The following is a 13,881-nucleotide window of genomic DNA, read 5'->3' as shown; positions in this document are numbered from 1 at the left end:
ACTGAGTTTTTGTACACAGATGGTAAGAATTTCTCCCGCCATCTGAATTTTTTTTTAAATAATATAAAATTTCCAAAAGACAGAGTCTGTCCACTTGCTGAATAATTTTTTTTAAATGCCCACATGGCTAAAGAAGATTCTGTAAAATACCACTACACACGCTTTATCACAGCCCCAGAGCCCCATGTCTGGCTTGCTGGTCCCTGGGGAGATTTTGGAGCAGGTCCCACAGGTCCACCTTTAACACTCCAGAAATGATGCTAAGATACCCAACAATGGAAGGAAATCTAAAATACACTGTCTGAAACCCTTATTCTCTGAAAATTCAAGAGCTTCCTGGATTTTTGCAATGAATGGACATTTCCAATGGTGCTGCAGGGAGCAGCAGGCACGGGGAGGAGGCTTGGCTACATCTGCTTGGTTTGTTCAGGCTCATGCTTTCACACTGACACACGCGAGGTCCACAGGCACACTCAGCTGGAAATGGCTCCTTCTCTGGTCGTGCCACCTGTTCATTTATTCATTAAACAATTCCTCAGACTCCCTGATGATGGTTGGGGAACAGTCATGGGAAAAAGATTCCCTAGAGTATGATGGGAAAAATGGTAGGAGATAAGTTTAAAGATATCTGTTTATCCATCCATCCATCCAGTGAGAAAGAGATCTCCAGTGTCATAGGGACTTACTGGCCATGACATTATTTTGAATTCAGTGGGCAACAGAAGAATAACGACCCACAAAATCATTGACACTGCTGTGGCCAGAACATTTTACTAGGAATTTCCAGCATGAGCATTTGACTAGAACACTCCCAACACAACTCTGTGTGTTTTGTTACGTTTATTTAGTGGCTGTTTGGCAGCACATGTATCATTAAGACGATAATGAGATCCTCCCACTCTACTGGGAGAGGAAGGAGGAGGGTCCAGAACAGGGAAGGGAGGGGAGGCAATGTCTTTGAGCTTCTACTGGGTCTCATGTAAGCCTCACAGAGAATGTCCACACAAAAACACCTGCTGTCCAGAGCCCACTGAAGATAACACCCTCTCCACTGAAGCTGCTATTGGTTCTAGCTCTGCCCCCTCTGTGTCTTACTTGTGCCAAGTCTAGTTAGAGGATGATGCCACTGTTCTCTGCTTTGCCAGGGACAGCTTTCAAGGCCCAGCTCTTCTCTGCCCTGCCTGTCCTACCTCACGCTAGCCCTTAAGGAGGACACCGGTTCTGTGGTGTGGATGGGAACCCTCCACCTTGGCCGCCATCCCTGGCATGCTCCTGGCTCCCTGTGCGAGGCCACCCAGTCACTCTGCTTTACTCAAGCTGTCCAACTGGCTCCCATTCACGTGAGTCCAATCATGCGAGTCAGGAACCTCTTCGTGCTGTCTTGTGTCACCCTCAGTCTCAGTAACCAGTGCACAGAATGTCATGGCACTAACATTCTCCCCAGCACATTGACCACCACGTCTGCACCGAGGCTGGATACAGCCAGGGTGGGCATGTTCACCAAGGGACAGCAAAGCCTTGGGACTCAGACACTGACTCTGGGGTCGTACCACCGTCATGGAATCCTGAGTCCTACGCTTCTGGGGTTGAGTTCCCAGCCCTTTTTCTGTACCTCTCTGTGAGTCGGTTTTCCCATCTACAAAACTAAAGTGTTATAAAAATAAAGTGATTTAACACTTGCAAATGGGTTTTTAAGAATTTGTAGCCCCTTAAACGGCTACTCGAATGCTTGCCAAATAAAATGAAATATAATTCAGTAAAGACTCTGTATCTATCAGTAAGACCAGTGAGAGAGAACAAGGGCACCAACCTTTGCAGACAGGTTTGCTCTGATTCCAGGTGCTGTCTTTGGTACAACGGATCGTGGCGGCCGTGGCTGGCTCCAGGAGGTAGCCCGGGTCACACTGATAGCTCACAGTCTTGTTAAAGGTGAAATCAGCCCCAAACTGGATGCCATTTGCCAAGGTGCCTGGATCCCCACAACTTATAACTAAGAGGCGGGTAACAAAAGGGAACCAGAGAAATGCATTGCTCATGAAATGAATTAGTCCTGGTTTCTATTCCAGTAACCCTCTGCAGGGCTGTTACTCAAACTTTCTCTCCTTGAGCTACTATTGGAAGCGATTAAGCAGTGAATTACTAAGCGATACTACCCTCTGTGTGATGATTGTACTGGCCTGCTGTCGGGAGGCCCTGTGTTTGGAATCACTTATTTCAACTCTTTGGAGGCTGGTTGCAGGTGCCAGCCCCATCCCTGGACCAGCCCCTCATGAGGGAGACACAGCTGGCAGCCAGAGAGCCACACCCCTCTCTGAATCCCCTGCAGACTAGGTGGTCTACAGACAGAGAACGCCCTCACCTATCTGTCATCAGGTTGACAATGTCCAACCCAATAGCCTTTTAAAGTAGCTCCACTCACATTAATAAGAAAATGGGGAACAATCTTGAAGTACATAAGAAATAGAATCATAGTATCAAACGCATATTTTCCTCTTATTCACTTATAAGTTTAAAAATCAGTAAAACACTTTAAGTCCCTTTTATTTTTGCCTCAGTGAGTGGGTTTTACAGCAATGTCTTTGAGTTACCATGATGAGTGTTACTGACTTGTGCAATCGGGGGCTGTGCCGGTCCAGGTCCCATTGGCGGTGCAGTGCCGGGTCATCAGCCCCGAGGTGTGGTAGCCCTCCCAGCAGGCGTAGATGACAGAGCTGGAGAACAGCACCCCGTCACTGCTGACGATCATGCCATTGGTGGGAGTGCCAGGATTGCCACAGGACACAGCTGTTAGGGAAACAAAAGCAACAACCCACAAAGCAAGTGACCCATGACAGAAAGCACAGACACAGGTGAGCAGAGGTTCTCAGATTAATAGCTCCTCACTCAGTGCGTGACCACGGCACAGAATCCTATGGAAGATCTTTAATGCGTTTATGTTTTACGAAATAAGACTCATGGGTAAAAATGGCAGTTTCCGCTGTGCTTTCCAAAGCACATGACTCCTAGACAAATTAAAACATGAGCTAAAGCACTGAAAAGTCAAACCATTGATACTTTTGGATTGAAAGATTTTAATACCAAAATGTGATTATTGTGATATTTAAAAGGGTATCTATGATACTAGTGACTGAGAAGCATCCTCCTTCACGTAATAGCTGTGTGTTTTTATTTTCTTTTGTTTCAATTTATCTGGGCAAATCAGGTCATATTTTATATCTCTGGGAGAAAGAATTCATTTTGGAAAATAAAGAACATCTCAGGAATATGAATGACTGTACTTAAACTGCTTTGTAAAGTGGTCTCTGCGCTGTTACCAAGTCTAATGGCAGCTGTGTTAACTGGCGTTGACATGATTGCACTCTATATTTCTCTCAAGAGGATCTTTAATGCCTCAGACAGACACTAAAGCTTCAATTAATGACGGTCAGTCTCTATCACGGCCCAGATCTGCACTCCCCGACCAGTGCTGTGAGCTGCCGAGTCAGAAAACAGAAGAAAGTTCAGCTGTGGCTGGAACACTTCAAGGTGATGATTTTGATCTAATTTTTTTTTTTTGCTTTTTTTTTAGTTGAGCCCATATACAAGGAAGATAGTTATATTTCCTTCTTAGCTATATTCCAATAATGTACAATAGACAGATAAATAAAAAATGTGACCTTTGGCTAGATTTTTTAATAATAATAATAATGCAAAGAAAGTAAAATTCACATTGTCAAATAAGAGTATGTCTATTATAGAAGGCTTTGACTCTGAGGTTCAGTATGGAGTCATCGGTTAACTTCTTATTAGTTTTTTTCCAATGTCTCAAAAAATAGACAACTAATATTTATAAATAAAAGTGAAAGATAATTTCAAAAAACAGATCATGCCAAATCTTATAGACAATAGAAAAAGAAAAAATACTTCAAAATTATTCTAGTTGATCTGGATACACCTGATATTAAAATCAGAGAAATTATTATTATAAAGGGGAAACTACAAACATATTTCATTTATAAATGAGGGTGCAATATCCTAAACAACATATTAACAAGTTGAATTAAAAATTAATGTTTAAGTAATGCACTTTGGTCAAAATTAAATCCAATTTATGTGAGAATTAGTCACTATTTTCCTTTCTTTTTTTTTTTCTTCTTTTCCTTGCCCTCACCCCTTTCTCCCCCTCTGTCTGGTCTCCTCTTCCCCCATGCCCCACCATGTCATTAATTGTCATTAATTGTCCTCATATCAAAATTGAATACATAGGATTCATACTTCTCCATTCCTGTGATGCTTCACTAAGAATAGTGTGCTCCACCTCCATCCAGGTTAATACAAATGCTGCAAAATCCCCATTTTTTTAATGGCTGAATAATAGTCCATGGTATACATAGACCACAGATTACCAATCCATTCCTGGTTTGAAGGACATTTAGGCTGTTACCACATTTTAGCAATTGTAAATTGTGATAAACAGCCTAGATTTTTAGTATCAAGAATATATCATAAGACTATTTTTGAGAAAGACAAAAATACTTAAAAATATGTTTGCATATTTAGTTGATCCAATTTCAAATCCAGCCTTCAGAACAAAGATACCTTCTTTTTAAACATGGATGATCATAGCCTGCAAAATGTTCATAGTATGTGGACATCACTAAACCAGAAGTTGCTGGGATTACCTTTCTCATATGTTGAACAATGCTGTCATGCTCAGGTTGAACTGGGCCTTGTTTGAAAAAAAAAATCTGATACAGAGCACACATGCCTACACTTCTGTGCCTGTGAGCAAGGCAGACATCATCAATCACAGCCCAATTCTCTGATAATTCTGAGTCTGAGCTTACAACTGCTTTGTAATTTTTACTCTAGAAGGCAGATTTTATTTATATGTTGGGTTTTAGTAGGTAGTTTTAAAATATTACCTCTCATTTAAAGCAGCAAATGCTATAGACTGCATCAATTTGGAAAGGATTTTCAACTTTTTGCAAATTAACTAATCTACTAACAATTATCATCTAAGAAGTAGAGTCATGGCTAGTTACCAAGAGTATTTTGAAAAATATCATTTTTTTCCTTTTCTTTCAATAGGTTTTATTGTAGAATGTGCATATTCATTGTGAAAAAAATCAAACAATACAAAAGCATATAAAGTAAAAAATAAAATTCCTTTTCTTTTTACATTAGGGTCCCCTAGTCCTTCCCAGAGAAAGCCACTGTTAATAGTTTATTGAACTTACAATCCTTTCTAACACAGACTTATCAGCACCTTTCTGATTGCCATCTAAACTGAGACATATTTACCAATTCTGAAGCAGATATCCAAGGTTCCGTAGGGTTTAGAAGTTTTATGATGACTATGAAATTTAAAATTATACAGTGCACAAAGGCAAGGTGCTGGACTCTTCACAACAATTCATTCAACGAACTTTTATTCATCCCTTAATTGCTATAGTTATTGTGCAGTTCTAACACAAAGTCTGTCATCAAAAGGAACTGGACTTGATATAATTCATAATCTAATAAACCAACAAAGGATACTGATATCATTATGCTGAATCGTAATTATATGTGATACTGAAGTTTATGTATAAATCCTCAAAAGTCACCCATGCAAAACCAATACCAATACTGATAACTGTTATGTTTATGAATGAGTATCTGTCATAATATCCTTCTACTATTGAGAAAGTCACCTCAAATACTTTGTTGTATAAAGTAAAAATCATGACTAAATTATTTTTATTTTCTTTTGTTGCTGGGAAACATACTCACTGATGGTTATAACTGTGAAATTGATGATTAATTAGAAGGCAGTATCAACAGTATATCTGTTTTTCTATCACTACGATGATGGCGTAAGATAAAAGAGCTGATACTGAAACAAGACGTTCAGTTTAGAATCACCACAAGAGGAGAGGCACCTTAAGTCAAACTTAGCTGTGTTTTCTGCTTCCTGATTTGAAATACACCTTTCCTTTTAAGTACATTTGGTTACAGAAAAATGTTTACTTGATGTACAGTAGAACAGAATTGTATTTTAGATGCACTTTATAGTTTACAAATATTAGTACTATCCACTTAGCATCCCGGTGAAAGATTGCTCTTAAACTGAGCTAAATGGATGCCAATCTAGTGTACTTGCTAGTACAAGTTCCATAAAATTGAGCAATCTATTCAAAATCTTTAGATGCAGTGCCTAACTATAAAGTGAGTAAAGCTGCCTCTGGGGGTCACGAGAGTAAAGCTGCCTCTGGGGGTCACGAGAGTAAAGCTGCCTCTGGGGGTCACGAGAGTACACACACCGACATCTGGCACAGTGAGATGTCCTGTGGCTGATGCTGTTATTTTCATTGTCATCACTTTCCCACTCCTTGACTCAAATGTAGACTTTATCACAATTTCCTGGAGAACAGGACTAAGATGACCTAATTAGCAACTGCTTAACATCCATCAAGGGAAGGAGCCTGTGATTAAAAGACTAGATTGCTAATAAAAGCAAGTATCATTTAAAGACAAAAATATGTTAAGAATGAGGTGAAAGCTATGTTAACCAGTTTGATGAAAGTATTTCAAATTGGAAACAAAAGCAGCACACTGTACCCTATAATTGCTTTAATGTACACAGGTATGATTTGATTAAAAAAATAATTTTAAAAGAATTTTTCTTTGTGATTTATGAGCTCCTCCTCCCTTTTTCAGTGTATTCAGGTTTCCCATCAGGATCTAATTGTCTTGACAAACAGAGGAAGTCATCACCCCAGGTTTGAGCGAATCTTCACCGGGGTCTTTGGCTGAGCCATGGTTGATCTTTCTGCAGACACAGTCACTGCTGAGACCTTTTTCCATGGATAGCAAGTGAGGAAAAATATAGAAGCCTACAGATTAAAAAAACAAGAACCCTAACTTCTACTTGTGTGTGTGTTTAATCACCAAACTATGTATAATCTCTTGTTTTTATGAGTATGAACATTTACTGGAGTCAGCTCACTCAACATCCCACGATTTCCACATCATAAAGTATGGTTTGGGAAGTGGTCAATTCTATGGGGTATTTGGCATATTTGAGAAATATTTTCAGCATTGAAGCATTTTTATAACTTATCTTCTTTGTGTATGCAGCTTTTAAGGGCTGAGTTTCTATAACTCTTACAGGAAATATTTAAAATTTTATCTTTAAAAACCAGAATACTTAAAAAAAAAAAAAAAAACCTTGTGTAGTTTGAGGCAAGTACTTTGTACAGCAAAGTCCAAGTAAGCTCTCTTATTCAAGCAAATAAACTTATGTAGGCTTTGCTAGACTAGAATTCTTGGGGTTTATTTTTATTTTTATTATTTATTTATTTTTAATACATTATAGCTGTGTACATTAATACTCTCATGGGGGTACAGTGTGTTGTTTCTATATACAATTTGAAATACTTTAATCCAATTGATCAGCACAGCCTTCATGTCATTTTCTTAGTTGTTGTGTTAAGACATTTATATTCTACATTTAGAAAGGTTCATATGTACAGGCCCAAAGGGTGAGTTTCCATGGAAAAACACTGCTCATTCTCAATTGTTGTATTTCTTTTCCTTTGTTAAATGTGCAAAACTGAAGTACTTGGATTAAACCCAATACATAATTACAGTGTCAAGTGAGTGTTCCTTCTTTATAGAATATTCGGGGTTCAGCTCCCTGGGAAGGTGACAGTCTATACGCCTCTTACACCAAGCTCAGGCTGCAAAGCCAGGGTTTGGGCTCAACATTGCACATAACATTCTTGAAACAGAAGTATTATCATTTATTCAGCTTTCTATCACAGTCTAATTATTTTGACAGATTCACATGCATTTGGATTACATCTAAAAAGCCCAAATAACTCTTCCAGCACTAATTTACCTATATCCAGTCTCCTTTATTACTACTGAGAAAATAGTAGTAATGATTTAACTGTAAGCCATTTTTTCTACACAAAGGGAAATTAAGACTCAGAGCCAAAATGCTGTGATCATAGTTACATAGAAACCAGGACTATAGCCACATACCCCAACCCCTAAGGCACAATGCTTTTCAAAAAGTCCTAAATGATAAATCTATAATATATATTTGTCATTGTTAAAAGTATTTATAAGAAAAGTTTTAATATGGAAATTGTTCTATTTTGGTGGCAGCATTTTATGTAATTCTGCACTTTGTTATAATTACAGGATTACACAAATAATGGTCCTTTTCAACTGTATTTTTCAGCATGTTTTTTGGTCAGAGCAAAGACATTCTGTTGTATAATCATGATACAATTATTAAAAATATAAAATGTAGCTTTGATTCAATGACTGGACTCACCCTCACACTCAGGTTGCAGTCCTGACCATGACCCGTTGAGCAGACATGTCCGCTCGGGGGAGCCCCGTAGCTGGTACCCAACTTCACAGGAGAAGCGAAGAAGGTTCTTCACCTTAAATTCATCCCCCAGCCGAGAGCCGTGTGCTGGGGTCCCTGGATCTCCACAAAATCCAGGATCATTTCCTGTTAAAAGTAAACACATGGCAATGCATAGCTGACTATGAAAAGTTGTTTCAATATGTATGTGAGTTAGGGCCACATGGTGTTATGGTCATCTGGTAAGGTAAATTTTCTTCGTGATACCTCTGTGATACTTAAACACAAATGATGGATTAACACACTGTTGTGAGAACAAACGGAATTCCTGGGAAGAAGGACAACACTGGGCTGTGAGGGCAGCAGGTGTCCCCTGGAAGGCTGGGGGCAGAAGGCAAAAGGGAAACAGGGTTCCGTGTGGCCCAGAACAAAACAAAATCAGATCAGAGGCTGAATTCTTCACTATTATGTCTACAGTTGCTGATTCACTGAATTTTGCTTATTTAACAAATATACAGGAAGAATTCAAATGATTTTTTTATATAGGGGTCAAGGCAATTACTGATGGAGGAGGAGGAAAGGTGGAGGCTTTGAGAGGAAGCAGAGAAGGATAAAGAAGAAAGAGGTTTGGACGCTCTGAGCCCAGGTGAACAAGCTTCCCAGCACCTGCGACCCAGACGCTCCCAAGTCTGCTGAGGAGACATAAAGTGGAGGTGCCCACTGGTCAGATTTGGCTGGAAGTAAGGCACTAACATTTCACAGAGGTGCCTGATTGTACCCTATTCCACGTTTTTACCTGGTTGTGCATTTCTCACCTGTGCAGTGGGGCAGAGTTCCACTCCAGTGACTGTCTTCTTGGCAGACTCTGGAGTTGTTGCCTACAAGACTGTGGCCCCCTTTGCAGGAGTAGTGAACTGTGGCCCCGTATGTGAACAGTTCCCCAGTCAGGATAGCATTGGCAGGAACACCTGGATGTCCACATGATATAGCTGAAGGGAAAAAAAAAAAAAAAAAGAAAGAAAGAAAAGAAATGGAGTGCTTCATTCCAGTTAAACCTCTCTGTATAGGCAGACCTCCCATACAGACAACTGTAATAACATTACCCAGTAAATGAAAACGGCCAAATATATGGGCAAACCCTGACAGTTTCCTACTATAATTGGTAAAAAATGTAAGTTCCAGATGACATTACTTCACCAATATTTATTTAAGAAATTAAAAAAAAAAGGCTGTCAATGAAGATTTCTTTTTTTCTCTAATTCTAATGTAACTTTGCTCCAGGTGTTCACACACAGGGTCACCTGCACATGTGGGTCTTCAAGGGGGAAAGCCAGGCTACTAAAAGGCTTTCATCAATGCTTCCGCGTAGTTTAAGTGAGCAGTATTAAATTTGAGAAAGTAATGCGGATCCATCAAATCTATTTTAATTATTTCATTATTTATTATGACAATCCTATACTTTGCTCAGGGACTAAATTCAGCCAAGTTTCCTTCATCTTCAATCACATGTCTAAGAAGACCATTCTATTAAGTTTGATTGGAATAGGTGGTAATCTAAAACGTGGAAGTGAAGTAATAAGATAATGTATTGATTAGTTTCTTATTCTATAAAATAATAGCAGTATTTCCATTCATTTCCTTAAAATTATACCAAATCAGTTGCATAATCTATATATAAAATCCCCCAAGTAGGCAAATTCTGGAATCCAGGTTAATAAGACATAGTGAAAATTTACCTTTCTCTTTCCTTGAGGTAACAAATTAGGATTAATAATTGACAAATTTTTATGCTATGTGTAAAAAAAAAAAAAAACTGAATTGGGGTTACCAGCAAATAATTCAAAGACAACTGATTTAATATCCCAGCGTAATTGTATTTGGAAAGCCTGGAAGTTGTCACCGGCCCTCAGTCACATCGGTCCTCCCAGTCTGAGAGCCTGGAAGGCGTCACCAGCCCTGAGTCACATCGGTCCTCATGGTCTGAGAGCCTGGAAGGCGTCACCAGCTCTGAGTCATATCAGTCCTCACGGTCTGAGAGCCTGGATGGCGTCACCAGCCCTGAGTCACACTAGTCCTCATGATATCAGTCCTCAGAACCAGGTGATGTCTACATAGAGTCCTAAGAAAAAGCCAATTAGAACTTAAACAGTGAAGTGTTGGATAAGTGAAATAAAACAGAAAAAAGAGAACCTTCAGGGAAACAATGCAGCAGGAAAAACAGAAACACAGCCCCTGCTCCAGAGCTTGTAACAGGGAAGGGCTCCGCTGCGGCCTCTGTGATCCAGAGCTTGTAACAGGGAAGGGCTCCGCTGCGGCCTCTTGATCCACACCGTGGTCACTCCAGCCTCTGTGACCCACACTCGTGGTCACTCCGGCCTCTGTAACCCACACTCGTGGTCACTCCGGCCTCTGTGTCCCACACTCGTGGTCACTCCGATTGCTAATGACAACTAACAACTGAGCCACTGAGGAAATGAGCCAGAGCTTTGAAGCACAAGGAACTTAACGGAAGGCTCCTTACAAACCTTAATGGAAGGCTCACAGAAGCCAGGGGAGCCTTAAAAGAAATATTTTAGGAAAGAAAAAACAAAACTGCTCTCTCTGGAAAATCCCTATCTGTGAAGACACGGGTGACTCTAACGCAGACAGTCTGATGGAGATTGGAACACATTTACAGATGCATTGTTTTGGTTATATAAGGCTGAGAGGTTTTTTTTTTTTTAAGTTATCCTTTTCTTTCTTTCACAAAAATTAATTGCATTGTTAAAGGTAGAATTCGAGACAGTTTCTGTGTAAATTAGAAGTGGCGGGTGGGAATTGTACAAGGAGGGAAATAGATTTCCTGTAACAATGTGTTCTCAGTGGCGCTCCCCACTGTTGTAATGCAGTAAGATGGGTTAGTGTGTGTGTGTGTGTGTGTGTGTGTGTGTGTGTGGTGGGCTCAGACACAATTAATAATGTAGCTGTCATTTCCTGCTTTCTTTACACACACAAAATGCATACGAAGAACATAAGATTTCAATTTTAAGGTTGCTTTGTCTCTGCGTGATTTCAGAAATGCCAAAAAGAGTTAACACCTTTTCCTAAATTTTCAGAACAGATTACATTCTTAAAAGAAGATTCTCTTTGAGCAAGGAGACAATCTAATTTTTCAAGTAAAAGAAAATAAGGCCATGGCTATTAGGGAAAAAATGATACAGTCTTGCTGACCTACATGCTTTAAAATATACTGACAATAATGTTTTGAGGGGGTCCATGGTGGTAATCTGTAACCTCCTCTGCCCAGGAGAGCCCCACTGTTCTGCAGAGCAGTGTTCCTGCCCCTGATTTAAAGACACAAGCCACTGAGGGTTATGATTAGAATGCTGCCTTCTCTTTGCTGGCTGCACCAGAAGGGCTCAGGAGACCCAGATCGTGTCCCTCAGAGCATTCTTCTGCCCCCCACCCCGGGCCACAGATGCTCAGCTGGGCCAAAAGATGGAAATTTCATCCCACAGCCCTTTGCCCAGATTTCTGAGCCTGCCAGTGGGAGGAAGGGGGCAGAGCACAAAGCCGAGAGACGATGGTGGAACAGCCCATTGGTAGGGTGGGGTAGGCAGGTAGCACGGAGAGACAAAGGCATCACTGGCCCAAGCGACCTGCAGTAACCTGGGCCTGTTTATCTCTGGTGGTTAGTATGAGAGCCGGCCAATCACCTCTTCTTTAGATTAGTTTAAATTGTACTTTGGGGTTCTTGCCATCTATCTAAAACTATCATAAGAACTGAAACAACTGGTGATGAGAGGAGAAGAGAGAATTACCGTTCAGTATCTTTTGAACATATGCATATGTTTGCATGCCGATGTCCTTACAGGGCTCATGTACAGGAGAATCCAGAATAACCCTCACTTACCCAGACATTTGGGCAAAGAACGATCCCATAAGCCGTTGGCCGTACAGGTTAAGGCAGAAGATCCCAACAGGTAAAACCCCTTTTTGCAATGATACAGGACACTCATCCCATATTCAAAACTCTTGGGGAAGTTCTGCTGCCCAGGACGAATGGCGTTTTCCACAAAGCCTGGATCCGAACAGTTCACCACTGGAAAAGAAAACATTCGCACATCAGTTAGAAATAGCTATGAATTAAAAGCAAAACAGGTCAGGAAGGAAAGGAAACTCCTCAGGATGTTGGGAAGTTCACAAAATGAAAATGTTGCTGCCGAGGATTTAAGAAATTCTGTTCCCTGGATGAACTCGACTCACCACTTTGAGCCAGTCTGTGTCAAACCCCGCCAGGCAGTAGATGGGCTGTGACAGCAATTTTAACAACATGAAGCCAATTTCCTTAAACTATTTCCTGATAACATGTTTCTTCAATGTCAATTCTAAAATTACTTTTCTTGGTTATGTTTTTATGTTTTAAAATTAGTGAAACAGAACTTGCTGAAGTTGGATTTAGTTAAAAATACTTTCACCTGGGTGGATGTGTTAGGACAGCCTGCGGCTCGGTGATTATCACCCCCACCCCACAGCTACAGGGATTAGTACTTCAGTGCGCGTGACTACAGTCAAATCTGTTAAATTTTGAACCAACAAAAAAATGACAATTCTTCCACCAACACTGAGTACTAATTTAAGCCTCTTTCCCTTAGGGAACAGCCCCACAGTGAGGCTCTTCCGTGGCAAGCTGGGCCTGCTTCCTCCATCTGAAAGGCGTTCTGCTCCTCCGAATGCCAGCGGCATCTGGGAGGGAACAAAGAGCCCCTGGTCATGTGACACCCCCGACTAGGGGACCAGGTGGCTGTTATGGAGGAAGGTCGGGGCAGAATCCAGGTTTGCAGAGTTCCCCTTCAGTCCTGCAGAACGGTGGTGGCCGGTGGTCTCTGCCTGTGTAAGCAATCCTGCATTTACAGAAGACTCTTCTGATTCAGAAAAACCCCTGCGCACACACGGCATGGATGGAGTACAGGGGCAGATGATTTTAAGGCCCCGTAGTACTTTCTATCGGCAATACACTTGTGACCTATTCTCTAAAACTGCAGGAATTAACTACTTGGAAAGAATTTAATAAAGTTGAAAAATTGATTAGTTGTCTGGTCTGGAAGACAACTGCCTGGGCCAGTTCCGGGGCAGCTGGAGCACAGGAGATGCCAAGGCAGCGACTGGGCCAGGGCACTGAGGATGCTTCTGTGTTTGTGCTTATGACGCTCTGAGGAGACTGCCCCTAAACAATGAGCTGTGTGTAGGGAGCGTGAGGATGGCCCAGGGCGGCCTGGATGAGGGGCTCCGAGCGCCAACCAGAGGATGTTCTGTAGACACCAAATGGCCACCGGACCCTGAGGGCCCAGACGCAGCTGCTGCTGTCCTTCCTCATAATTTTTTCCTTTCTGGGCTACCTTCCTTTGCGTTAGAGGAAGGGGATGTACAAAGCAGCCTAGGCATGTGGTGCCTGAGAGAAGGAGCAGGCGCAGACAAAGCACAGCAGAGGGGAGTCCCAGAGAGAGGCAGCACCCGGTGCAGGAGCCCTGAGCCCCACCACACCTCCTCCTCACGGG

At 41.3% G+C, this 13,881-nt stretch overlaps 1 protein-coding gene across 1 annotated transcript in view; it reads right to left on the bottom strand.

Moving 5' to 3' along the window:
* The window catches only part of CSMD1 (CUB and Sushi multiple domains 1), a 1,810,668-nt gene that overhangs the window by 23,483 nt on the left and 1,773,304 nt on the right, over window positions 1-13,881 (bottom strand). The window contains exons 55-59 of the mRNA XM_023517585.1: window positions 12,237-12,425; window positions 9,160-9,333; window positions 8,309-8,491; window positions 2,608-2,784; window positions 1,811-1,990 (exon numbers count right to left, since the gene is read on the bottom strand). Of these exons, the coding sequence (XP_023373353.1) occupies window positions 1,811-1,990; window positions 2,608-2,784; window positions 8,309-8,491; window positions 9,160-9,333; window positions 12,237-12,425 (903 nt within the window). The remainder of the gene's footprint in view (window positions 1-1,810; window positions 1,991-2,607; window positions 2,785-8,308; window positions 8,492-9,159; window positions 9,334-12,236; window positions 12,426-13,881) is intronic.

The sequence above is a fragment of the Otolemur garnettii genome, unplaced genomic scaffold, assembly GCF_000181295.1.
Source record: "Otolemur garnettii isolate 467f Iridium unplaced genomic scaffold, OtoGar3 scaffold00114, whole genome shotgun sequence".
In the NCBI taxonomy this organism is placed as follows: Eukaryota; Metazoa; Chordata; class Mammalia; order Primates; family Galagidae; genus Otolemur; species Otolemur garnettii.
Note: the sequence above shows the minus strand (reverse complement) of the source record. Positions and strands in the feature narration are given on the sequence as shown.